Source organism: Phoca vitulina, unplaced genomic scaffold (assembly GCF_004348235.1).
Source record: "Phoca vitulina isolate PV1807 unplaced genomic scaffold, GSC_HSeal_1.0 scaffold13, whole genome shotgun sequence".
Taxonomy (NCBI): Eukaryota; Metazoa; Chordata; class Mammalia; order Carnivora; family Phocidae; genus Phoca; species Phoca vitulina.
In genome coordinates this window covers 10,005,382-10,032,388 of record NW_022589716.1, presented here as the reverse complement: position 1 = coordinate 10,032,388, position 27,007 = coordinate 10,005,382, and the positions used below count along the sequence as shown (strand labels likewise).

Sequence of the window (27,007 nt, the reverse complement as noted above, 5' to 3'; positions counted from 1 at the left end):
CTCAGTGAGGCCTTCTCTTGACAGGAGAGCCCCTCCATGACATCTCTATCCCCTTGTCTTGCTTTGTCTCCACAGTACCTATCAAAACCCTGAATCACCTTGTTTTCCCATGGTGTCTCTCCCTGGCCAGACTGAAAGCCCAGGAGGGCAGGCCCTTCGTGGGGTATGTTCGCTGCCCCGCCCCTGTGCCTGGCACAAGAGGGAGACTTGCCTGCCTGCCTGACATCCACTTCCTCCTCATTGCACCTCACTGTTGTTCTAGGACTCTCTCCTTTCTCACTTGACTTAGGGGAAGTTGACATGTCCCAGCTCTGGGGTCATCTCACCTGTCTAAGCCAGTTGTGGTGGAGCCTGATCAGACTGTTAATTGGCTTAGGAGTGGGAACATGATCCAGTTATAATCAACAACTGCAGAGCTATAAAATCAAGCCCCCTTGTCCCATCTTCCTCAGGACAAGTTCTGGGGTGTTGTTCATGCTCCAGAGCTCCCTGTGAGATCCGAGGCCCTACTTCTCCTAAAACAGCATCTCTGCCCAGCTGTTCTTCCATTATATCCTGCTGCCTTCACTCCCTTAGATGTCTCCTGGGAGGACTCCATCAATACATCAGTTGTACAAGAATCCCCCCAAACAGGCCCGGCTTCGAGGGAATCCAGTCTAGGGCAGGACCCAGTGGACTCTGGACTTTGTGCTTCTGAAACTGTTGCTGCCATTTGCCTGGGGATGAAGCTAGCACCCGCTGGGGACAGAGCCCTGACGCACTGAGCCTGGCGCGCCCTGCGTCTGATTTCTAGTTATCAGTAAAGCAGGGCGTTTTCCTGCTGTCTAAGCCAATCTGAGCCCAGCGTATTTGTTATAAACAGCCCAAAACATTCTCAGGAATATAAAACCCGAGAAATGGCATTCTGGACAACCAAGGTAATGGTGGCCACATCAATGCCAACCTCCCCACATGCTCTCAAAAGACAGAAGGAAAGAGAAAAAAGAAAAGAAAAGAAAAGCTGGGACAAATAACACTACCAACACCCAAACTGTTAGCATACGCAGCATAAAGAAAACGCCCAAATCTCACATTATCTTTAAGTAGAAAAATAATTGTCAGTTCCCAGGGAGATGCAGCTCACCCTCCTGCTGCCACCCTGCATGGAAGACAGAGGTAGTCTGGGGAAAACGGTGCAGAAGAGGGGTAGCCCCAAGCTTGGTCTGAAGTCCTGCCAGAAAGAGAAAGTCCACCCCAACTGCAAAAACACTGACCATGAGTCCCGGAGAATCAGAGCACTTAGGACAAGGAAGGGACTTCCGTGCATCCATTCAAGGTAATGTTCTTTGAAAGGCATCTTGACGTAGGAGGGAGAAGGTAAAAGAAAAGGAGGACTTTAGAGATTGAAGGGTGATGGGAAAGGAAGCCAAAGTGAAAAATTAGAGTCCTGCAAGGTAAGAAAAAACAACTTGGGAGGACAACCCCTTCCCCAACACACACACACACACACACACACACACACACACACACAGAGCCATCCACTTAGAAAAAGAAAAAAACTGGTTTGCTCTCCTAACAGAAGAGGGCGCCCTGGAACTGGGAATCTTGTAAATCATCCCAAATCCAAGGATGGAATGGGTGAAAGTAGAGGACACATAAAGCTACTGAGAGAGAGAGAGCACCCACCTTACCTGATAAAAATTCTCATCCAACCCTCAAAGAAAAAAACAAAGAAAAAGCAGAAGAAAACTAGCACAGCACTTCAAACCGAACGAAATATCTTTAAACAAGTGTTTGGGAATATGAAAAACACGTTGAATCAGAATTTCACAACTAAGACAGAGAAATGGGCAAATAATAGGAAGAGATGAAAAGCTATTTCATTGAACTCAGGGAAAAAATGGAAGAAACAAAATTAACTCAGGAAGGAAGGCAAAATTAGGAGGTGCCTAAGGAAGAACAGAGTCAAATAAAAAAATGTAATAAAGTACATTGAAGAAAGACCGCAATATAACCAAGAAAATGAAAATGAGGGGAAAAAAGAACTAAAAAGGGACAGAAATGGTTAAATTAGAAATAGGTAAAGAAGAAGCAAGATGATAGATGAGATAGATAGATAGGTAGGTAGATAGATGGAGAAATACAAGGGGACCTGATAAGAAAAAACAGGATGATGGAACAGAACTAATATTTAAAACTATAATCCAAGAAAAATTTCCAGAAATAAAGAATATCTGAATCTATGTATTTAAAAGGCCCACTTTGTACTTAGGAAAAATGACCCAGAATGATCAACTCTGAGACATACCCTAGTAAAATGATTAGACTTTAAAAATTAAAAACAAACAAAAAAACCCCCAAGGCTTCCAAGCCAAAAAAATGAAACAACTTACAAGGGAAGGGAAGTTAGACTGGCATCGGGTCTCTCAAAATAAACAAAAAAAAAAAGCAAAAAAAAAGAACAGAAAAAAAAAAAAAAAAAAACCCTCAAGCAATGACAGTGTGAAACAAGAATTTTATATCAAATCAAGTTGTCTGTCAAGTTTTAAACATGCAAGAACTCTGGGAACACTATACTCTTGAGCCCTTTATGAGAAACATACTAGAAGAGGAGCTTCATCCAACCAAGAGATTGATGGGGTTCAGGACACACTTCCCCAAATATGGCATCTTGACATATTGCATGTTTTAAGCTGAAGGAATTTGAGAAACGGGCTTCCCCTGAAGCAGGTCATAAGATCCTCATGTGAGACGTGCCCTCCTTACCCAGAGGAAAGGGTGTCTTTAGCTCCAAGACGGAATGACACCAAGAGGAATCCCAATGAAGAGGCCTTGCTAAGTTTTCCTCAGTTTACTACCCTTAGCTCATATCCTTTTGTCTTGCCACAATTCCCACAGCCTTCCACTCTTCATCAAACCTAGCATAGGTTTAACCTGTTCAGGTCTTCATTTCCTTATGAAGGCTCTCATGTCAAGGGAAACATATAAATTGGTAAGCTCTTCTCTTGCTAATCTGTCTTTGTTACAGAGCCTCAGCCAAAACCTGGAAGGGTATAAAGAAAGAGGATTGTTCTTTCCTCCCCTGCAAAATGATAGGAGAAACTTCAGGAAAAAAGTCTGATATACTCAATCGACTTAATTGTAGATTTAAGACTAAAACAAAGATGGGGCACCTGGCTGGTTCAGTCGGTGGAGTGCGTGATTCTTGATCTCGGGATTGTGAGTTCGAGCCTCACGTTGGACATAGAGCATACAATCAATTAATCACTAAAATACATTTAAAAAAATAAAAATAAAACAAAGATAGAGATGATAGTAGAAGAATATTATATTAAAATGGTAAGGAGAAAAAAGCAACTAAAAATAGGAGGAGAGGGGCGCCTGGGTGGCTCAGTCGGTTGAGCCTCTGACTCTTGGTTTCCACCCAGGTCACCATCTGGGGTGGGGTGGAGGTCCTGGGATTGAGCCCTGCAAAAGGCTCTGTGCCCAGTGGGGAGGCTGCTTCTCTCCCTCTTCCTGTCCCTCTGCCCCTGCCCCTGCTCGTGCTCTCTAAAATAAATAAATAAATCTTTTTAAAAAAATGGGAGGAGAAAGGGATGAGGAAAGTAGAATAAAGTCAAGATTGTTACAAAGGAAATCAAAGGGAGTAGAAGAATACCATTAAAAATGGACAAAGCAGATATTAACAGGTTAAATAAGAAAGCAGGGGACAAGGGGCACTATAAAAGGCTTAACTACAAAAGAAACCGCTAAAATAAGGTACAAATCTGCCCAAATACCAAAAGAAATTTAAAAAGTGAGGGGCGCCTGGCTGCCTCAGTTGGAAGATCATGGGACTCTTGATCTCGGGGTTGTGAGTTCCAGCCCCACGTTGGGTGTAGAGATTATTTAAAAATAAAATCTTTAAAAAAAAGAAATTAAAAAGTTAAAGAACAAAGAAACTACATCACATAAAGAAGGAAACAGAATTGAGATCAAACATAGCAGCTCTATCAATAAATATGAATGGGTTTAACTCACTTATTACAAGAAAAAGATTTTTAATTTGACTCACAAAGTAAGACCTGACTATATGCTGATAACATAAAACTAACTCAGAAAGGCTAAAAATGGAGGGATGGGCAAAAATATATCAGGTAAATGGAAACAACAAAAGTCAGGTTACAATTCTGATAGCAAACAAAGTAAAATTCTGGTCAAAAAGTATTTGACCTAAAAAAAAAGAAAGCGGGGCGCCTGGGTGGCTGTCGTTAAGCGTCTGCCTTCGGCTCAGGTCATGATCCCAGAGTCCTGGGATCGAGCCCCACATCCGGGCTCCCTGCTCAGCGGGAAGCCTGCTTCTCCCACTCCCACTCCCTCTGCTTGTGTTCTCTCTCTCGCTATGTCTCTCTCTGTCAAATAAATAAATAAAATCTTTAAAAAAAAAAGAAAGCATTTGACCTGATCAAGGACACTTTTCAATGCTAAAAGCCACAATTAATAATGACAATATAACACACTATTCTCCGTGGACAAAAATAAGTAAAGATATCGACGAAGTAAATAACATAATCAATAGATAGATTTTTCTGGAATACATGTATATATAAAACTCTTATACCCTAACTATAGGGATATACCTCTTCTCACATGCAAATAGAACATTCAGCAAAAAATTGATTATATATTAGGTCACAGAGAAAACATCAGCAAGTTCTATAGAGTAGAAATATTATAAATAACATTCTCTGATCTCAATGCAATAAAAGTAGAAATTATTAAAAACAAATTTTAACAAGTCCTTTTCATATGGAAAATTGTAAAACCTGATATTAAACAATTCTCTAAAGAAATGGGAAATACAAATCAGATTTTTGGAATGAAAAAAACGAAATACTGCATATCAGAATCTGTGGACTATTTTTATTTATTTATTTTTTTATTTTTTAGATTTTTATTTATTTAAGAGAGAGAGAGAGTACAAGTAGGCAGAGCGGCAGACAGAGGGAGAGGGAGAAGCAGGCTCTCCGCCGAGCAGGGAGCCCGATGCGGGGCTCAATCCCAGTACCCTGGGACCACGACCTGAGCCGAAGGCAGCTGCTTAACCGACTGAGCCACCCAGGCGCCCCTCTGTGGACTCTTTTTAAAGCAGTTATCAGAAGAAAGTTCATTAGCCTTAAACACATTTATCAATAAGAACATAAATAAGTGAATTAAATTCCTATAATATAAATTCCTATAAATAAAATATAAATTCCTATAAACATAACAAAACATAAGCCAAAAGAAGGCACAAGAAAGAAAATAATAAAAAGTGGAAATGGAGGCGCCTGGGTGGTTCAGTCAGTTAAGCATGTCACTTCAGCTCAGGCCATGATTTCAGGGTCCTGGGATGGAGCCCTGTGTCACGCTCCACACTCAGCAGGGAGTCTGCTTGTCCCTCTGCCTTCCTCCCCCTTACTCTCTCTCTCTCAAATAAATAAATAAAATCTTTTTAAAAAGTAGAAATGAATGAGGTAAATGTACCAAACAGTCAAATTAATAAACCCAAGTCCTATTTTTAAAAAATTAACACATCAAACAAATCACTAAGTAACTTAATTAAGCAAAAAAAAGGAAGAGAGCATAACTCTACAAAATAAGAAGAGACCGGGCGCCTGGGTGGCTCAGTTGGTTAAGCGACTGCCTTCGGCTCGGGTCATGATCCTGGAGTCCCTGGATCGAGTCCCGCATCGGGCTCCCTGCTCGGCGGGGAGTCTGCTTCTCCCTCTGACCCTCCCCCCTCTCATGTGCTTGCTCTCTCTCATTCTCTCTCTCTCAAATAAATAAATAAAAAATCTTTAAAAAAAAAAAATAAGAAGAGACCAGGGGAAGTCAACATTGAAACAGAAAAAAAATTTTAGGGGTGCCTGGGTGGCTCAGTTGTTAAGCACCTGCCTTCAGCTCAGGTCATGATCCCAGGGTCCTGGGATCGAGCCCCGCATCGGGCTCCCTGCTCAGCGGGAAGCCTGCTTCTCCCTCCCCCCACTCCCCCAACTTGTGCTCTTCCTCTCTCTCTGTCAAATAAATAAATAAAATCTTTAAAAAAATTTTTTTTTGTTTAAATCATGAGATCACTTATCAAAAGTCTAGGCAAATATATTTTAAAACCTAGAAAACATGGATCATTTTTTAAAGAAACAGAGTATATAAAAATTGACCCCCAAATTGGAAATACAAAGCTTAACTAGACCAATTCCTGTAGAAAAATGAAGTTATAGAGGAACTATCCCACCAAAAAGCATCATGTCCAAATGGTTTCAGAACAGAATAACCAGATAGTCTCAATACCATAAAAACTGTTCCAGAGTCTTTTTTTTTTTTTTTAAGATTTTATTTATTTATTTGACAGAGAGAGACACAGTGAAAGAGGGAACACAAGCAGGGGGAGTGGAGAGGGAGAAGCAGGCTTCCCGGGGCTCGATCCCAGGACCCCGGGATCATGACCTGAGCCGAAGGCAGACACTTAACGACTGAGCCACCCAGGCGCCCCGTTCCAGAGTCTTAAAGATGAAGGAAAACATCAGTATTCTTATAAAGCAAGTATAACTTGCTTCAAACCTGATAATGACAGTACAGAAAAAAAATTACAGACCAACAATACTTATATAGATGCAAAAGTTCTAGACAGCATACTAACCAACAGAATCCAATATCACATTTTTAAAAAATGATACACCATGGCCAGGTGGGATTTATTAAAGGAGTCCAAGGTTGTTTCAATATTAGAAAATCAATTAATATAATACACAATGTTAACAGATCTAAGAAGACAAATCATATGATTATCTCTGGAAGTACTTTAAAAGCCTGTGACAGAGACACCTGGGTGGCTCAGTAGTTAAGCGTCTGCCTTCGGCTCAGGTCCTGATCTCAAGGTCCTGGGATCAAGCCCCGCATGAGCGGGGAGCCCGCTTCTCCCTCTCCCACTCCCCTTGCTTGTGTTCCTGCTCTCACTATCTCTCTCTCTCTGTCAAATAAATAAATAAAATCTTTAAAAAAACAAAACAAAACCTGGGCGCCTGGGTGGCTCAGTCGTTAAGCGTCTGCCTTCTGGCTCAGGTCATGATCCCAGGGTCCTGGGATTGGGCCCGCATCAGGCTCCCCGCTCAGCGGGAAGCCTGCTTCTCCCTCTCCCACTCCCGCTGCTTCTGTTCCCTCTCTCGCTGTGTCTCTCTCTCTCAAATAAATAAATAAAATCTTTAAAAAAAGAAAAAAAGAAAAAAGAAAAAAAAAAGCCTCTGACAAATAAACACTTAAAAAAACAGAAGTTTCAATGGGTATGTTATTAAATACAGTCCTAAAGCTAGCATTTTCTTAAGGGGGAAACTTACTAGAGGTAGTTCCACTAATATCAGGAACAAGGTAAGAATCCCTACCAACTCCACTACTATTCAGTACTGTACTGGAGGTATTAGAAAATGCAATTAGGCAAGAGAAAGTGATTAGAGGAATAAGAATTGGAGAAGAATAAGTAAAACTATCTCTATCTACAGATAATGTATACTTAGAAAGGCTTGGAGAATCAATAATAAAACACATTTAAACAATTCAGTAAGGATTGTTTGTAACGGGATATAAAATTAGCATACACAAATCAGTAGACACGATAATAGAGAAAATCCCATTTATAATAGTAACAAAGATAAAATACTTAATATGCAAAACCTATATGAGAAAAACATAAAGCATTCCTAAAGACACAAAAGTAGTCTTGAACAAATGAATGAACATTCTTTGTTCTTGGATAGGACAGTTCAAGATCCTAACGATGTCAGCTCTACCTAAGGTAATTTAAAAATATAATGCAATCCCATTAAAAATACAAAGGGTTTTTGTTTTTGTTTTTGTTTTTTAGAGAGAGATAGCACGAGCTGCAGGAGGGGCAGATGGAGAGGGAGAGAAAGAATCCCAAGCAGGCCTCACACTTAGTGCGGAGCTTGACTAGGGGCTCGATCCCACAACCCCGAGATCGTAACCTGAGCCAGAATCAAGAGTCAGATGCCTAACCAACTGAGCCACCCAGGCACCCCCAAAATATAAAGTGTTTTTAAGATAGAACTAGAGCATACAATGCTCATGGGAAAATAAGCATGCAAATTCTTATCAAAATCCCAGCAACAGGGCGCCTGGGTAGCTCAGTTGGTTAAGCGACTGCCTTCGGCTCAGGTCATGATCCTGGAGTCCTGGGATCGAGTCCCACGTCGGGCTCCCTGCTCAGCGGGAGGTCTGCTTCTCCCTCTGACCCTCTTCCCTCTCGTGCTCTCTGTCTCTCATTCTCTCTCTCTCAAATAAATAAATAAAATCTTTAAAAAAAAAAAAAAATCCCAGCAACAACCACAAAATCCCAACAACATTTTTGCAAAAATAGAAAAATCTATCCTAAAATTCATATGGAATCTCAAGAGACCCAAATAACCAAAACAATCTTGAAAAAGAACAAAGTGGGAGGACTCACACTTCCTGATTTCAAAACTTAATGCAAAGCTGCAGTAATCAAAACAGTGTGGTACTGGCATAAAGATACAGAGACCAAAGGAAGGGAACAGAGAGTCCAGAAATAAACTCTCAAATACATATGGGTCAAATGATTTTCAACAAGGGTGCCAAAACTGTTCAGTGGGGGAAAGAACAGTCTTTTCAACACACTATGCTAGGAAAACTGGATCTCCACGTGCAGAAGAATCAAACTGGACCCTTACCTAGCCCCATACATAAAAATTAACTCAAAATGGATCAAAGATCTAATGTAAGAGCTAAAACTATAAAACTCTTAGAACAGATGGGGGAAAGCTTCAGGACAGTGGATTTGGAAATGATCTGGCTATGACACCAAAGGCACGGGCAACAAAAGAAAAAAAAAATAGACAAATTAGAATCCATCAACACGAAAAACCTTGTGTCCTAGTAATATAAAGGACGCTATCAACAGAAAAAAAAAAGGCAAACCATGAGACGGGAGAAAGTACCATATATCTGATGAGGGATTAATATCCAGAATATATAGACAACTCATAAAACTCAACAACAAAAACCAAACAGCTGGATTCAAATACAGGCAAAGAATTTTAATAGACATTTCTCCAAAGAAAGACCTACTAATGGCCAATAAGCACATGAAAAGATGTCAACATCACTAATCATTAGGGAAATGCAAATAAAAACAATGAAATCCCACAGCACATCCATTAGGATGACTATTTAGAGGAAAAGAAGTGATGGTGAGGATGTGCAGAAATGAGAACCCTGGTGCCCCGCCGGTGCAGCTGCTAAGGCAGCTGGCTGATGGCGTCTCAGAGATTTCAAACAGCTTCGCACGTGCCGCTGACGCCCCCCGTAGCTGCCCTGTACCACCCTACCACGGTCAACCCCATGATGTTCTAAGATATTTGCCATCAAATTTGCCCTTGGGCCATGTATCTTTCGAGCCGTTTGCAAAGTTCTAAAGAGAGCCAAAAACTTTTGTGCTCTGAGGACTGGAGAAGAAAGGATTTGGTTATAAAGTTTCCTGCTGTCACAGAATTAGGGGGCTCATGTGCCAAGGTGGTGGCTTCACACGCCATAATGGCACTGGCGGCAAGTCCAGCCAGAGGGAGAAATCTGATGATGAGTATTCCAGCCTGAAGCAAACGGGTCCTGGCATCTTGTCCATGGCAAATGTGGGACCCAACACGAATGTTCCCAGTTTTCCATCCGCACTACTAAGACTGAGTGTTTGGGTGGCAAGCATGTGGTCTTTGGCAAGGTGAAAGAGGGCACGAGTTCCATGGAAACCATGGAGTGCTTTGGGTCCAGGAATGGCAAGAGCAGCAAGAAGCTCACTGTTGCCGACTGTGGACAACTCTAATAAATTTAATGTGTGTTTTATCTTAACTACCAGACGGTTCCTTCTCCCGTCTGTTCATAATGGCCTACTATCTGTGCTTTTACTGCAGTTCTTTGGGTTCCATGTTTTCCATACCCCTCTCCAAGTCTAGATGGATTGCAGAGTTAAGTTTATGATTATGAAATAAAAACTAAATGACAACAACAAATAGAATTACCATATGACCTAGCAACTCCACTTCTGGGTATACACCCAAAAGAACAGAAAGCAGGGACACGAAGAGAGATTTGTACACCCACGTTCACAGTAGCCAAAATCTGGCAGCAGCCCAAGTGTCTATCCCCAGATGAGTGGATAAACAAGATGTGGTATATGCACACAATGGAATATTACAAGGAAAAAGAAGAAGGGAATTCCCACACCTACTACAACGTGCATGAACCTGGAAGACGTTATGCTCAGTGAAATAAGCCAGACACGAAAGGACAAAGCCCGTATGAGTCTCCTCATATGAGGTACCGAGAGCAGTCAAATTCACAGAGACACAGAGTAGAATGGTGGTTGCCAGGGGCCAGGGGGAGATGGGGATGGGGACGGGGAGTTATTGTTTAACGAATACAGGGTTTCACAAAGTTCTGTGGATGGTTGCACAACAGTGTGAATGCACTTACTTCTACTGAGCTGTACACTTAAAAACAGTTAAAATAGTAAATTTTACATTATGTATATTTTTCCACAGTTTTAAAAAATAACTAAAATAGACAAACATGTAAGAATAGTCAGGAAAACACTGAAAGGGAAGAGCTACAAAGGGGGCTGGCCCTACAAGACATTGAAACATACTGTAAAATGTCTATAATTAAACTGTAGTCCAAGTGCATAAATAGACAAATGGAACAATGGAAGAGAACAGAATGTCCCAAAATAGACCTGAGTACATATGAAAATTAGTCTACGATAAAGGTGGCATCTTAAACCACTGGGCCAAAGATGTAGGTTTTAATAAAGGCTGACAGGCATTTAATAAACCATTTAATAAATGCTGGTCATTTGGAAAAAGATAAAATTGGATCCATACCAGACACCATACATAAGGTAGGAACAAGGATATGAAACCATACAAGTACAGGAAGAAACCTTCAGTATGGGGAAGGGCCCTCGAACTATGACTCAAAACCCAGATGTAATGGAAGAAATGATTAATAACATTGTTTAGATAAATATTTTTAAAGTCATATTGCAAAAATTACCATAAGCAAAGTCAAACTACAACTGACAAACCAGGAGAAAATATTTACAACATAAATCACAGATGAAGGACCAATATCCCTAATATATAAAGAACACTTAAAATCAGAGGAAGAAAAAAAGCTCAAAAGCCTGAGGGGGAAAAGAAAATGGGCAAAAGATATGAATAGGCAAGTCCCCAAAATATAAAATTTGCCCTTAATCATAAGAAAAGATGGAAAAAATGTTCCGCCTCACTTATAACACTTCAGTCTTACTTATTACTTACCTTGCTCGCTTACTTATCTTCCAGACTGGCAAAAAATCACATAGCATGACAACACACTCTCCGCAAGGCTGTGGGGAAACAGGCATTCACATGCTGCTGGTGTATGCAAAAGGGCACAACCCCCATGGAGGGAAATTTGGCGACACCTAACCAAACTACTGATGGGCTTCCCTTTTGACTTAGCAATCCCGCTTCTCAGCTACCCTTAAAGCTACCCCTCCATCACTATGAACATAGAATGCACAAGGTTTTTCACTGTAGCACTGTTTATGATTGCAACATCCTGGAAATGACCTAAATGCTTATATAATAGAGAATGGTCGAATAAACCACGGTAAGTGTGGTACATTCACATACTAGACTGCTCTGTGGCTATGAAAAAGAAGGAAGAAAATCTCACGAACTCATGTGGATTGATTTCCAGGATGTACCGGAAGTGAGAAAGGTAACATGCAAAAGGATATCCATGGTGTGCTGCTCTCCGAGTAGGAAGGAAGGTGGTCTAAGAATACACGTATGTCCACTCATTTGTGCAAAAAGAAATACAGAAAGGACATAGCAGAAGCTAGTGACACTGGCTAGCTATGCGTGTGTGGTGGGAACAGGGTGGAAAAGGGGAGATGCAGAGAGGACAGAATGAATGGAGGTGGGGAGGGACAGATCCGAGGATACCTTTATGAATACTATATATCAGTGAGAGAAACAGACACAGAGAAAATATACATTACATGCATAAAACAAACGGACCACACTGTATTTCATCAAATGAACATATCCCACTGAAGGGGTGGGAAGAAAAGCAAATAACTTTTGAATATGGTATTAGGACTATATGCCCCCAGGGTGAAGAGAAAAGGAATACTAAATGTGTATAAGGTCTACTTAGTAAGGTTTTTCTTCTAAAGAGCACGAATTAGCAGTTTGAAACTACTTTCTGTATATTCTAGGACTGAGCAAATATACTATGAACAATGAATGGGAGCTGGTTTTCTTCTGGAGAAAGAAGTAACAAATATGTGTAAGTGAGAATGAGCCATGTGGTATTAGGGTCAGTTTTAAGGTATCATTATGAACCCATGGTTTTTAGTGGATGGATCAATAAATAGAAATAGACATGGGTGTGTATGGAGGTTATATGTAATAACAATATAATATAATGTCATAATATATGTATTCCCCGATTTGTCTGGTCGAAAAACCTCAAAGCAATGATTTTCCAGTAGCAATGAGAATATCTAGTGCCCAGATCTTGGCTTCTAAACACCACTCCCCATTTAAAGGAACCAGGGCTCCTTGGAGAAATAGCTGATTTCAAGGCTGGGTCGGGGGATGTACAAGATGAGCCCAGAACTTCTTGCTGTGCCCAAAAGTATAGACGTGCTCAAAGAACAATAGGAACATATCAGAAGGACACAGAAATCAGCTTGAAGAGGCTCCCTCTGGCCAAATCTTGGATAATTTGGGCATCAAAACAGAAAACATTAGTAACAGATTATAACCCTTCAAATAAAATAAGAATCCGTGAGTTGTATTGATAATGAGAGATCTGGAGGTGAACAAGACACCATCTAGAGCCCAAGAAGTCCACAGCGCAGCGGGCGAGATAGCCCACAGATGAGCTCCCAGAGGAAGTGATGTCCGGGGCGGGGAGGGGATGGGGAAGGGTCTGGTGGGGACTCACGAGGGCCCTTTGCGCATCCGGGGTGTGCTCATGGCCCACTGCCTGATCTTGCTCAGGCTCTGCTCACTGATGAGCTGGCGGCCCTCGGAGGGCATGCAGTCCACGTAGAGATGGTATAGCAGCAGAGCCTCTGTGTTCTTGCGCAGGCCGTTGGCCTGGACCACGCGCTGCGTGAACACACGTGGGTCTTCGGCACAGAAGAGCAGCTGGATCCGGGGCACCCAGTACTGGCAGGTGAGGAGGGGGGGCCTTCCTGGGGCCGGGTGGGAGGGAGAAGGGGACACAGAGCACAGTCTGACTCTCTGGGCTGGAACACTGGGCTCCAGCCTGGCTCTGTGGCTGAGGCGTGGTGGCCCTGAGCAAGTGGTCTCCCCTTTCTGACACACTGTCACATCTGTAGAATGGGCACACTCCTGGGGCCTGCCTGCCTCACAGTTTGCCATGGGTGAATGTGAAAGTGCTTTGTCAACTGTAAAGAGCTGGGCACAGACAAAGAGTCCCCCGGGGCTGGCTGCCCAAGTGCCCATCCCTCACCGCCACACCCGGTGGCAAACATCACTGATCGATGGACCTCGGATGCCTTCTCTGCAGCACGTGGGAAGTGGCACTGTCAGCGGCTCAGAGCGGGCCTATCAGATAATGGCCATTTGCCCTTCCTGGGGTCTCTCTCTGTGTGATGAGTCCTCTGGTTTTCACTGGTCAGGGGACAGACAGCCGCAGGACACACAGAGCAAGGCAGAATTCAGGCCTGATGGGGCTGTGCTGGGGGGTGGGGGTTGGCCTCAGTCACGGGCCTGCATGGGGGTCTGCGTGGGCTGGGGCAGAGAGCTCCCACCTTCAGCGGTGACCCCTCCGTTCAGGATGCGCTTCCCCGTCTCATCTCGCACCAAGCCATTCTGGTCTGTCTTGTGCACCAGGTACAGCTTCTTCTCCTCGTCATAGTCCAGTACACCAACACTGCACCATTCATACTTCAGCTTCGGACTTTTGGGGTCCTCTGAAACAGGAGGGGAACCCGCCGATGCTCTCTGCCGTAGGGTCGGGCGGGGCCTCTGAGTGTGGGCAGCAGGTGCTGGGAACGAGTCTCAGCGGCCACTAGTCTGGCCTCCCTCCCTCCAGGATGGACCCCCTCTAGCTCCAGCAAAGCAGGCACCCTGCTTCCTCCCAGCTGAGCTGGTGCCTGGGAGACCCCTGGTGAGGAAGAGCCAGAAGGACCAGGCTTCTCTGTCCTTGTGCTCTGTTTGACCCCTTTGGGGCAGACAGACACACAGGCCAGCAGGGCTGGGACAGGAGGCAGGTGAGCCCCAGGCACAGAGACCTGTTGAGGATGTAGTTGTAAAGCTCCTCATGTCTGAACTGGACCCCTTCAGGGTGACCAAGGCCAGAGTGAACCCCTTCCTGTGGGCTGCAGGTGGCAGTTGAGCCCCCAGGCCCCTCATATCAGGACAGGTCAGGGCAAAGTAGAAGATTACCGTCCTACAGTGGCCCCAAAGTGGGCCTCAGGGCCTGTTGGTCAGGATGGGCCTCCCACCCACTTGCTGGGCTGAAAGGCTTTGCCCTATTCTCCAGCTCGTCTCCAGCCACTACCCGCCCTACACATTTCTCTCCAGCCATACTGCACGTCTGGCTCTTCCTGTGACTTTGGAGCTTATTCCTGCCTCAGGCCTATGCTCTCTGCCGGGAATAGTCTTTGCTCAGGTGGTTTGTTCCTTGCTCAAATGGCTTCTCCTTGGAGAAAGCATCGCTGCCTAAAAGAGCACCTTTGCCCCAGGCACTCTCTGACTTGATACCCTATTTGTGTCCCTCACAGAGCCTAAAATCACACTATCTATGCATCCTATCTTGGTTCCGTTGGGCACCTCACACTAGGGACCGCTCCCCAGGGGCAGGCGCGACCTTGTCCGTGTTGGTCACAGCTGTTTCCCAGTACCTAGAATGGAAACTGGAACACAGTAGTGCTCCATATACTTTTGTAGAAGGAAGATGCACGTGGCACAGTGCCTAGCACAAGTGCCTTAAACTGATGGGTTCTACAGACTGGGTTGAGGAAAAATGGCTGGAATTCTGGCTGAAGCTGGAAAGACAAGTAAAGGGGCTTGCTGTGGTAAACCCCCCTGGCTTTGGTTCTGGTTTGCTTTTCCCTTCCCTTCCTTTCCTATAAGCTTCTTTTTTGAAAAGGCTGACCTGTCTTGGCTCAACTCAGAGAAAAAGATGTCACAAGAAGCCCCCCACAGAACACCAGAGGTCTCGGGCAGAATCGCTTCCCCCCGACGGCCAGGGCCTGTGTGAAGGGGCGGAGCCTAGTGACGGGGCGGGGCCTGTGTGAAAGGGCGCGGGCAGAACCACCTCGGGGAGGCTGGTACCCCGTGCATTTAAGGTTAATGCAGCCTCACACCTTCTGGTTTTATCACTAGGAATTGGAGATCTGGGAACAATTGAGTTAAATTATTTTTGTAATTAAGTGCAAAGTAAAGGGAACATTCTGGGTTTCTTGTCTAGTTCAGAGAAATTGATTCCAGCATTAACATATTTTTAAATCGAAACCTAAACTTACAGCCTGCTCAACGGACTTGCTGAGGGGCCCCCTGGAGGCTGCGCAGTCTTAAAACCAACCGGCATGGTTCTCAGTCCCGGACGCAGCCCACCAGGGCGCGCTCCCCATCCCAAAGCGGTGTGTCCGCCCAGGGGGCAGGGAGCAGAGCGGCCCTCAGCCATGCACAGGGGGACAGCCACCTCCAACATCCAATCTCCTAACCTGGATCTTCCTCGGATGCCCACACGGAGACCAGCCACGCAGGCCAGGGTGGCAGTCAAGGAAGCTCCCCCTGGCTCTGTTCCCTCCAGCAGCAAACAGGCCCCAGGGCAGATGTGGGGCCAAAGGAGGGGCAAAGCATTAGGGTGCGTGCGGTCCGCCCATTGGTGAGATCAGAGAGGCCACAGGGACAGCTGGAGCTACACTGATTTCTGGGTGGCAGGATGGAAGGGCTTGAATCGTGCCCCTTATGCACATTTGAACATTTCCAACAAGCTTACATAGTTTTTTATGACCAATAAATCAAAGATTAAAAAAAAAAAATACTAGACACCATCCAGCTGTCCCTTCCCCAGCCCTCCCACAATGTCATTCTTGGTCCTTGTATTTTTTGCCTCTGTATGGCCTTCCCCTTAGCCTGTATCCCAGCTGGGAGGCCTCAAAAGGTGGGGCCTCACCTCCCATGGCCCCCAGCCCCCAGGGCAGCCCAGGAGTCCGTGGCTGGGCTGCTGCCAGACAGGGATGATGCAGACCGGGACCCTGCCCCCCACCCCACCCGCCCTGCTCACCGTGCCCCAGGATGTCATCAGTGGGCAGGAGGGCTTTTCCAGGGACAGGTTTCCTGTCCTGAGACCCCGGCTCCACGCCCATGTTGATCCACTCGCTGGGAGTCCGGCAGTCAAACTCCTCATTGTCAAACACCTGGAAGAAACGGACAGAGGCTAGGGGGAGAGAGCTCACCCCTAGAGGGGCCGAAGGGGAAGGGTCTACCAGGGGATGAGGGTGCCTGAGCAGATGCAGGAGCTAGAGACGGGACCAGGGGGATGAATGCCTCCTCTGCTGTTCACAGGGGCCTGTAGGGTCTGGCTCCATGACACCCTGGATCCCAGTCCAACCAGGCCACCCTGAAGCAGGCAGAGGGGGTATCTGGGGACTCAAAGCAGGATGTGGGCTCTCTCTCCCACTGCCCAAGGATCATCCAGTTCAGACCCAAGGGAAGAGGTGGCCCTTGGACTTTCCTGAGCACCCCACATACGCTCGGACATGGAGATTCGGGGTTGTTAGGAAGCCACCCTTAGTAGGGTGATCTGGATTCAGCTCTGCCTCCCCATAGAGACCACCAAGCAAGACACGCCGGGTCATGGAGAAGAAGGTGAGGAGGCAAGTGAAAGCCAGAGCAGCAGTTCACTTTCACTATGCTCCCTCTTTCTCCTCCCTGGACTTGGTTTCCCCATCGGTATCTCAAAGGGGCTACAATGATGCCCTCCTCCACCTCCGTTCCCCCCATCTCCGTGAGTCCAGAAGCAGTGGTCAGGGAGGTCTGTTCAGCTGGGCTGCCTCTGGTGCCTGGAGGTGGTGGGGGAGCAGGGTGGGCAGAGATCGTGGGCACAGCTTCCCCAAGCTCCCAAGGAAGAAGCAGAGTCAGCATCTCAGGGGTTCTGGGCCCCTCCTGCCCCAGCCGAGGATGCTCAAAACCCCTGGCAGGGGGCTCCAATTATGCTTGATAAGTGAGTGCTTAGGACTGTCATGGGTTGGGATTAGGATTGGGATCTGACCCCTCAGCCGGGCTCCTGTAGTCCTCCACCCCTGACTGTCAGCCCTCTATGGAAACTAGGCTCACCTTCAGCGGGAGATAGACGGGGAAGAGCGGGTCGTGGCCCTGCTCAATGGTCTGGGGGTTGTGGGGATCTGGGTGCCTGGGCATGAGCGCGTTGGAGTCGATGCCCTCATGAGCCAGCAGCTGCTCAATGTCCAGACTCAGGTACAGCCGCTTCCTCCTGGCCGAGGGGGACAAGGGGATCTCATGACAGCTCAGCTCAAGTGAGGTGGCTTCATAGATGCCAGCAAGGGCCCACAAGGTGGTGGGGGATAGGGCTGTGGCCCAGGGACGCCCCCAGGCCCCCCGCCCCCGCCCCTCTGGAACTCATCAGGAAGTGGTGTGGTGAGTGGGGCTGGTGTCCTGGGCCCCAGCTGCCCTCTGTCCTGCCTGGCAGTTCCACTACGGTGACTTAAAGGCCACGCTCCCCAATTCCACAGCAAGGAAAGCAATGTGTTCCTATTAAGAAACCAAAGGGCTAGAAGATTTACACAGAGACCCATTTTCGTAACCTCTGCCGTGAGGATGGTCACCTAGTTGCCTCCCAGAGGACCGGCCCGCCCACTGCCAACTCAGCCGTACCTCTCAATCTCAATCTTGCGGGGGCACTGGCCTGGCAGCACCAGGAAAGGCACCTGCACCTTGGGCTCATAGGCCTGCAGCGGGAAGTCAGTCTGGGTGAGCCTCTCGGTGGTGGACCCAATACACTGCTGCTCCAGGTATTCCTTGATGTCCTCAGGAATCTCAAAGGTTCTGACTGCAGGCAGACGCACAGACAGGGGTGGCAGGGGCTCAGGCCAGGGCCCAGTACGCCCCAAGACAAAGTACGAGGTACCAGGCATGCACGCTCAGAGCTTGCCTATGGCTGGCAGTGGTGAGGAGAAGGCAGATTTGGCACCAGGCGCCCAAGAGAGCTCAAGCCTGGAGGGATGAGGGCCTCTGGAAGGTGTGTTTTGGTCCTGCTCTCCCTGCTCAGAGCCAGCATGCTCAACCGTTCTCTTGCACACCACCCACCCCCGCACCAGTGGCCTTTGCTCAAGCCAGATGCTGAATCAAATGACCAGTGGGGATTATAACTGGTCAGGAAGGCGGAGTGGTAGCTCCTTGCCACCCTTACTCCAGAGGCCCTCCTAGGCATATCAATGGTGAATGCTATTCACCCCCTGGGAGCATTTCCAAACTCAAGGCATCCTGGATACGGTATGAGTGGGTGGCGCCATCACCCTGGCCCTGTGGGACATTCAAGGCACAAAATGGCCATCCCTACTTAGACACCCAGGGCAGACAGAGGCTTCCATTCCAGGTCTGGGGGCAGGACAGCTGGTGGGGAGAGACCATTCCAGTCTGCCTGGAACTGAGGGATGCCCGGGACTTGGGATGTTAAGTATAAAGGAAAGTCCCGAGAGGTGGGGAAAGGAGGTGTGGGAATATGCTACGGGAGATGAGCCACCTTTCCCAGGAGGTGGGTGCGCTCAGGAAAGCTCAGTGATGGCCCCGTCCAATCTCCTGGGAGGCCCTAGTGACCCGCTCCTTGGGCCTCACTGCCTCTCCGGAGACAAAAGGTAGTCACACTGCAAGACAGCCCACGTTGGGATTAGCCCCTGGGGCTCCACAGAAGAGAGGCTCAGCAGAGGCCACCCGTTCTCAGCTGAAGTCTGCTCTCCTACCAGAGCTGCCAGGTGCTCAGGGAACCCCACAGTACCAAAAAGGCATGGCTGAGAAGGCAGGTTTCAACCCCCTAATCATCTGCTTTTGAGCCTGTGGGTCCATGACACCATTCCACTCCCAGGAGCACAGGCTTCTGGGCCCAGCCCTGCAACCCAGGGGCCAAGAAGGAGCCAGAGTGAGGAGAACCAAGCCTGGCCTCCAGCCCTGCTATGCCCATGAGTCCCAGGCAGGCTTCTCAAGTCCTGCCCTTGGCCTTCCAGTTGCAGAGTGGACTGTGGCCGGCTTCCACCACCCTGTGGCATTCTGGGGGACTGCTTTTGCTCAGGCGGGTGGGGCTGCAGCGTTGCCGAGCATCCCCACCCAGCCCTACCGTGGATGGTGGGAGCAGCACTGGGCCCACAGATCCGTGCTCTGGAAGCGTTTCTGAGCCCCAGGCGTCTGTGAGACTGTAGAGCGCCATAGCCTGGGGCCTCAGCTCACCGCACGAATGTGCATACACGTGATAGTTCCTGGGCTACGTCTGGGGCTTCCCAGATCCCAGGAAGCTCATGGGCACTGAGAGGACTAATCTGGGCGATGCCAGCAAAGAGGCCTCTCCTGGGAGCTGGGCCCTCTGGGCCTGATCGAAGGAGGGATCCTGTCTGCCATCCAGGTGGGAGGGTCCCCAGCCAGTTCCTCCCCGCCACTCAGGGCCCCAGCGAGCTTGCTGCCTCTCCTAGAGCCACCCTATTCTCCCCTCTGCCACTGGAGACGGCCCCACACCCCTCAGTCCTGTCCCAGACCTTACAAGACTCAGCGCAGAGCCTGAGAGGAAGGAGAGTCGTCCTTCCCTCCTTCAGCAGAGATCTCCTGTGCTAGGCCCTGCTCTAGGTGCTGGGGTCCCAGCAGGGACCACTCAGACACAGCCCTGGCCTCCTCCAAGTTCATGGTCCAGGGGAGGGAGAAAATCGAATTTACACAGGTAAACACCCTAGTGTCTCCAGCCAGGCAGAGAACGGATGCTCTGGCCCTGAGCAGCCCAGCCCACTGTGGCACCCTCGTGACAGCTCTAAGAGGAACAGAAAGCCACGCTTCGCTGAGCACTAACCGTTAGCTTGGTCCTCACAAAGCACCTTATGTCTTATTACCCCCATTTTACAGCTGAGGAAACTGAGATCCCGAGCCAAGAAGAAACAATCTCCCTAAGACCAGAGCTAAATGCACCCACTCATCCACCCCTCCCCTCTGGGCACTGACCGTTTGGAGTAAACTGGTCAAGGTCGGCCTGTCGCAGGAGGTCTTGGTTCATGCGGGGACCACGGCATACTTCCTAAAACCAAATCCCAGAGCTCTGAGGGGGTGTAAACATCCTGAGGACAGGCAGGACCTGGGAGGGACCACAAGACCAAGTGTCTCCCCCAAGCCCAGGGCGCACGGGGATGGGGCAGAACCAGTGAGTTTTCACAATTCCTCATTCAGAGGCCACAGTGGACAGCAAGCTGCAGCCACCTGGGACACCCCAACCCCACCCCCTTCTGGTCCTGCACAGCTCCCCTCCTTCCTCTGAGGACACTCCTGCTGTGTCCGGGGGCTGAGCCACAAGATGGAGGGACCACAAGGCCAGCAGGTGTCTCTGTGCATGTCTCCCCCACCAAGGGCAACTCTGGCACCCCTAGCATAGTGAGGATTGGTGGGGCCTTGCCCTATCTCTCTTGACCCATCCTGGCTAGAACTTTCCTAAGGCTGTCCAGGATTCTGGGGCTCATCAAACCCTCCCCTAGTTATCCCCTCTCCAGCGTCCTCCTACCCCAAGCCTTCATCTGTCCCGTCACCTTCTTTCCTCCTCCTCTACACAGGCCATGGCCTCTGTCAGGGTCCTCAAGCCCCCTGCCAACCACCCAGTAAACACATAGTATGCCACCTTGTCTAAGGAACCCCTCCCCAACCAGAGCTGGGGGAGGACTCCCCCACCAAAGCTACTGCCCCATGACAGTAGGGACATGGATGTCTCATCCTCACTGTCACCAGTGCTCAGTCCAGGGCCTGTCACAGGAGATACTCGGTAATGAACTGTTGAATGAGAAGACAAATAGATGGAGGGACTGATGGATGGACGGTCAGAAGAATGGAGGGGTGGATGGATGGACAAATTACTAGACAGACAGATGGCTAGATGGAGAGAAAGAAGGAAGGGAGGGAGGGAGGGAGGGAGGAAGGAAGGAAGGAAGGAAGGAAGGAAGGAAGGAAGGAAGGAAGGAAGGAAGGAAGGGAGGAAGGGAGGAAGGAAGAAAGGAAGGAGGGGTGACTGGAACCCACAGGAGGGCTTGGACTTGGAGGGGACAGCTGCCACACTCACCCCAATTTGATCCAAGCTTCCAGGGCTGAGGATGTCAGAGTAGAACCCACGCTGCTTCATCAGGGGGTACTTCTTATCAGTGCCTGTCAGGGGCAACTTCCGGGGCTGCCCCAAGTCTGAGAGCGTGGGTGGGGATAGGGGCAAAGGCAGGGGATTGGGGTCAGCTCTTGGAAGAGGCTTCTCCGACCCAGAATCTGGTCCCAGAAGAATCCTCCCCAGGTTATGCTCTAGGTCTGCATGGGTCCTCTTCAGACTACACTCTTGGCCCACAGGAGTACCATCACACTCTGGGCTCTGAGGCGTCCTTCCGGGGCTCTGGCCTTCTCTGTTAGGCTGCTCCATGCTGCTTCTCGGGGCGCTCCTAGGAGAAGATACTGGCATCACTGGGATCTTGCCAGCTTCTGCTCAGCCCCCAGGGGCACCAGGATACAGGGACACCTTGTCTGCATCCTGCAACAAGCCACAGCCCCCCACGCAGGGGTTGGGGAGGGAGAGAGTGGTCTCCTAATCTGGACAGACACACAATGGCAGGCAGGTCCCACTTGGAGACAGCAGGGCCTTCCCTGGATGTTGCACATGAGAAATGTCTTAACAAAAGGATACCCTGACCCAAGCAACGCCCTCTCCCCAGGCCCCATCCCATTCCCCACCCCCTGTAGCCAGGAGCTTGTGGTGCAGGGGGCTCTGTTGGCTGGGTGTGTCGTGCTCTGTCATCTCCATTTTAGCCACCAGGTGCGCCTGGCTGGTGTAGGCTTCCTGTTGGATCACTGCAGGGGAATCCTGCCTGGATTGATCTGAAAGGCCCCCAGGGTGGGCAGCCAGGACTGTCTGGATCAAAGCTACCCCAGAGTGCTGAAGCCACCAGCAGCTGCTGAGTCCATTTCTAAAAAGGGGGTGGGGAGTTGGCAAGGCCACTTTAGGGCCCATGAAAGGCAGATGGGGCTCTGGCAGGAAGCCCCAAACTCTGAGCCCAAAGGCTGACCAGCTTCTAGCCAGTCAGGCGTGGCCTACCAGAACTCAGCTCCCTGAATCCACTCCCTGGTGGCCAGCCACCTCCCGGGGCAGTTGCCAAAAACATTGTGGAGGCTGGCCTATCCTCCCGACAGTCACCAGCCCTTCCCAGAGCACCCTAAAGGACAGGGGACCCCCTGGGGCTCAGCCCCATCACGGCTGCAAACCCACAGATGTCTGTTCATCTTTGAACAAAATCACCCAACAGAGCAGCTCTTGGAGAGGTCGGGGACCCCACTCCACAGGAGGGCATCCTACTCCCTGGTTTGCCCAGCTCTCAAATGTGCTTGAATATTTTTGGCTGCTGAGCTGGTGTGTCGTCAGGCTCGGCCAAGATAACAGAGGCAGAAATGTCCAGGAAAGCACAATGTTGCTGGAGGCAAAAGGAGCCTGTGATGGGGGGTTGGGGGGGGGGGTGCAGTTTTTGCTCCTATGAGCCCTCTCCCTCTGAGCAGATTGGCAGTGGGAAACCCATCCAGGCACATCCCAGGAAGGAAGGCGTGAGAGTGAGTTGCAAACCCAGAATCCTGTCTCCCCTCCATCCCTCAGCCCTTTACAAAGATCCAAGGCTCCCTTCCCATCCCACCCCAGCTCTGAGCACCTGTACATTGCTGGTGTGCACAGGACCTGTGACAGAGAGACAGACACACCTCTATCTCCTGTCAGCCCCAAGATGCCTGCGTCTGTGTGGGAACGAGCAGGGCTGGCAAGAGCGTGACGACACCATTGCCAGCAAGCCCCTGCAGGTCACTCTGTGCACTGTCCCCTATTTGCATGAGGAAACTGGCCAGTAAGATGGCGGGGGAGGCCCCGGCAGGCACAGTGTCTGCAATGGGGCGTGCTATCAGAGGCTTAGATGTAGTTTGTGCAACATCTCATTCAAACCTCTGAGGTGAGAACTGAGACTATCCTCCTTTCTCAGAGCTGGGGAAAATGAGGCTCAGAGAGGTTAAGAGACCTGCGCAAGTTCAGACAGCCAGCAAGAGGCGCCGGTGGAATTTAAACCCAAGGTATTCTTTCTCCCCAGTCAGATCACCTGGGAGTCCTAATAGCTTGGCTAGAGGAAGCTTCAGGGTGCAGTCACTGTCATTCAACCCCATGTGACCCAACCACCCACCGGGCACTGGCTGGCTGGACACAAATGAACAAGGGCTTTGGATCCCCACAACAAATACTACTCTCATCACTAATCCACAAACAAGGAAACTAAGGTCTAGAGAAGACAAGAAACTTGGAAAGGACACACAGCCAAGAACTGGGAGAACCAAAATGGAAACGGAGGTCTTCGCTTCTGGCTGACCCAAAGATCCATGTCCCTAAGCACCACAACCGTGGTTCTCAAACTGTGCACCAAGGAGCCCTGAGGTTCTGCAAAGCGAGTGTTTATTGATTCAATGAAGATCCTGCATCTGTTCCACACACCAGGTTCTAGGTTAGGTGTCATCTAATAAGGGGATCTGTGGCTTAAAGGATTTTTGACGTCTCTTCCCTTGTTGGTGTTAGCTGGCAAACAATACTGTGGATAGTAGTAACCCCCACAGGCTTGGGGTTCTTTCTACCTTTTTGGAGTACTCTCCTAAGGTGAGCCCCTCCGTGTTCCCCCAGCTGTCTGAAGCTCCTCCCTCCAGTGGACATCTCCCTGTATTCTATGTGCACATCTGTCGGCCCTGCCAGGTGATCATGAGAGCGGCAAATGGAGGAATTTTCGAGTAACATTGATCTCTGGAACCTTAGCACCTAGCACGGGACTGACATGGGCCTGGCACACCATAGGTGCCTAGAAAAGTTCTTGCCAAATGATTTCATGAACGAGTGTGGAGTGAGTCAAGCAAGAAAGGAAGTTGATGTCTGTAACCACCCTGAGACAGGTGCAGCGGTACTCTGCGGATTTATATGTGGAGACAGGGAGCACTAAGGGCACCGGACGCAGCGGCGTCAGGAGAGGGACGGAGTGGCTGGTGAGGAGGTGGGCTCCTTCCCTGCAGGGGCCTTCCACAGGGCGGGGAGCGGGGGGAGAGTGTGGCTCCAGCCTCGCCGTGTGGGGGGAGGGGCAAAACACCGGCCTAGTAAGTACAGGACTTACCTGACAGGTTGTTTGTAAGTGCGCCCCACTCCTTTCCCACGGGCCAAGGTTGGGGAAACCGGGTGCGCAGACTCGTAGGCAGGAACGTGGACCCTGCGCCGGGAGGGCGTCCTCCTTCCCGTCCACTCGCCCTCTGCGCCTAGTCGAGGTGCCCCTGCCGCGTCTCGCCCTGCCGACCCTCGGCGCCACCCACTTACCGGCTCCAACGAGCGAGAGTGGGGTCAGGCGACCCGTCTCTAGGGAGGGACGCTGGGCCTGTTGCTAAGGGGCGGGACCATCCGCGCGGCGGGCGGGACTTCCGTCCGCGGAAGCCCCCGGGGTCTGCACGCCGCGTCTCCGACACTCCTCCCGCCCTGCGCTCGCGGCTTTCCTCCCCAGGACGGCGGCTTGGGGACAGTGGCCGCCCTCCAGGCTGTCCAACCCAGGCTCCGTTACCCATCTCCCCTCCCGGACTCTTCTAGAGTAAGAGACAAAACAGCCAAACGCAGTGCGAGGACTTTGATTGAATCCTTGTAAAAATAAATAAAATAAAAATTAAAGTTATGTAAATAATTTGGGGGTAATAATTGAGGAAGTTCGTATCTAAGCCACAGCTGCGAGCCAGATGGTCAGGTCGCTACGGAAAGGGTCGCTTCTGTTCTCTGGCGGCTCAGCTTACACACACACCACCACCACCACCACCACCACCACCACCACCACCATCACCACCACCCCCGGGCTACAACCCCTCCTCAACCTCCTCAGGGTGGGCGGTGGGTGCTCCTGCCCCCCATCTCTGGCCTCAAGTGCCCATCTCTTCCAAGGACTTGGCATGGGTTCAGGCTTTGATCCTCCTGTCTGTCCTGGTTATTGAATTTCTGTTAATTTTCTTAGATGTGAAAAATGGTATTGTAGTTATACAGGAGACTGTCTTTGTCTTAGCCGATGTGGGCTGAAGAATTTCAGGACAAATGTCAGGATGTCCGCTGCTGTGACTTCCTTTCAAATGGTTCAGCTAAATTTATATATAGAGAAGTATAGAGAGGAGATGAAACAAAAGTGGTCCAATATTAACAATTGAGCAATGTGAAAGTTTACAGATGTCCACTGTACTAGTCTTAACATTTTTTTTCTGTAAGGGTAAGAGGTGGGTTACAACCCAAAAGAAAATTTAAAAACCATCCCACCTCCACCTGAGAACCCTTACCCAGAGAGCTTTCTCAGAGTTGGCCTCATTTTGCAGATGGGGAAACTGAGGCTTGGTAAGGCAGGTTGGTGTTGGGGGAGGTGGTAGGACTTGAGGTTCATTAGACAAATGTCCAATTTTATTTGACCTTTTAGCAATGCTGGCTTAGTGCCAAGTCGGAGCTGGGCACTAAGCATTCAGATTTGAACTGGATTCTACCTTAAAGTCTCTTGTTGAATGGGAGAGCCAGAGAGGGCAGGCCATGAGGACCCCAGAGGCAGAGTGTAAGCTGTGGCTGGAGACAGTGATTTGGCCTTTGCACAGGCTTCGCTTCCTCTGTCCGGAACACTTCTCTCCACCAACTCCTACTCCTGGCCAACTCCTATTCATCCTTCAAGACCCAATGCTGGTGCAACTTTTCCTAAGACCAGACTGTGGTGTTATTTGCTTTTCTTGTTGGCATTCACACAGTAGGTGCTCAGTGACCATTGCGGAAGGAAGGAAGGGGTATGAGGGGGACTGGAGGCAAAGGTGGCCATAGCTCTTTGAGAAGACAAGGACCCTCAAAGCCCTGTTTAGGGCCAGCCTGGCTCCTTTGTGGGTCTGGGGATAGGCTGTGTACCCTATTCGGCCCATAGAGAGGCACCTGCTTCTCGGCTTTTCCTGGCACTCCCCACACTGGGTACAGCTGTCCAAAAAGCTGCAGTACCCATCCGGGTTGCCAGGGCAACATCAGCCCATGGTGGGACGTCAGGGATGACAGGGGCAGAGTGCTAATCCTGGAAAGTTGCCAAGCAACGCAGTGGGTTGATGACATCACAGGGGCCACGACTGCCAGACAGATGGATAGGCCACCGCAGGAAGGGTCCGCTCTCAGAAGGCCGAGCCCACAGATCCACTCACTCCCCCCACCATGAGATGGTCACCGCTGTGTCCCTGGGGGCGTGGGGGCCGGGGGTTGCTTCTTCTCCCAGAAATCCTGCCAGCTCCACTTTGCCCGTCTACAGTGTGGGCAGTGGGTATGACTGCCTCCCTCCCTCCCTGGCAGGACACTGGGGTCAGTCCTGCTCTCTTGGGTCTCAGATGTCCACCCTCTACTGCCTCCAACTTCCCCAGTGGTTTGACACGGGCTCAGGCTTTGCTCTTCCTGCCCTGCCCTGAAGGCCACCACACCTACCTGTCCCCTGAGGGAGGAGCAAAGGGCTGAGACATGACCCCAGCCTGGGCCCCTGCCCCTCCTGTTGTGGGAGAGCAGTCTTCTGCCCTGCATGGGCTGGAAGGGAAGCCAGTCTTGCTCTTGTTGAAATAGGGAAGACTGGGTTCCTTCAAGAGCTTGTGCATGGGGGGGAGGGGTTCTCTACACCATCTCTGGTGGG

The 27,007-nt window shown here is 49.4% G+C and overlaps 1 protein-coding gene across 1 annotated transcript in view; it reads right to left on the bottom strand.

The window, feature by feature from the left end:
• The window catches only part of DNAH1 (dynein axonemal heavy chain 1), a 73,251-nt gene extending 51,439 nt beyond the window's left edge, over positions 1 to 21,812 (bottom strand). Inside the window, exons 1-7 of the mRNA XM_032411416.1 lie at positions 21,373 to 21,812; positions 20,274 to 20,346; positions 17,952 to 18,126; positions 17,394 to 17,550; positions 16,342 to 16,474; positions 13,856 to 14,017; positions 13,021 to 13,273 (exon numbers count right to left, since the gene is read on the bottom strand). Of these exons, the coding sequence (XP_032267307.1) occupies positions 13,021 to 13,273; positions 13,856 to 14,017; positions 16,342 to 16,474; positions 17,394 to 17,550; positions 17,952 to 18,126; positions 20,274 to 20,346; positions 21,373 to 21,753 (1,334 nt within the window). The 5' untranslated portion in view covers positions 21,754 to 21,812. The remainder of the gene's footprint in view (positions 1 to 13,020; positions 13,274 to 13,855; positions 14,018 to 16,341; positions 16,475 to 17,393; positions 17,551 to 17,951; positions 18,127 to 20,273; positions 20,347 to 21,372) is intronic.
• Between the last annotated feature and the right edge of the window lie 5,195 nt (positions 21,813 to 27,007).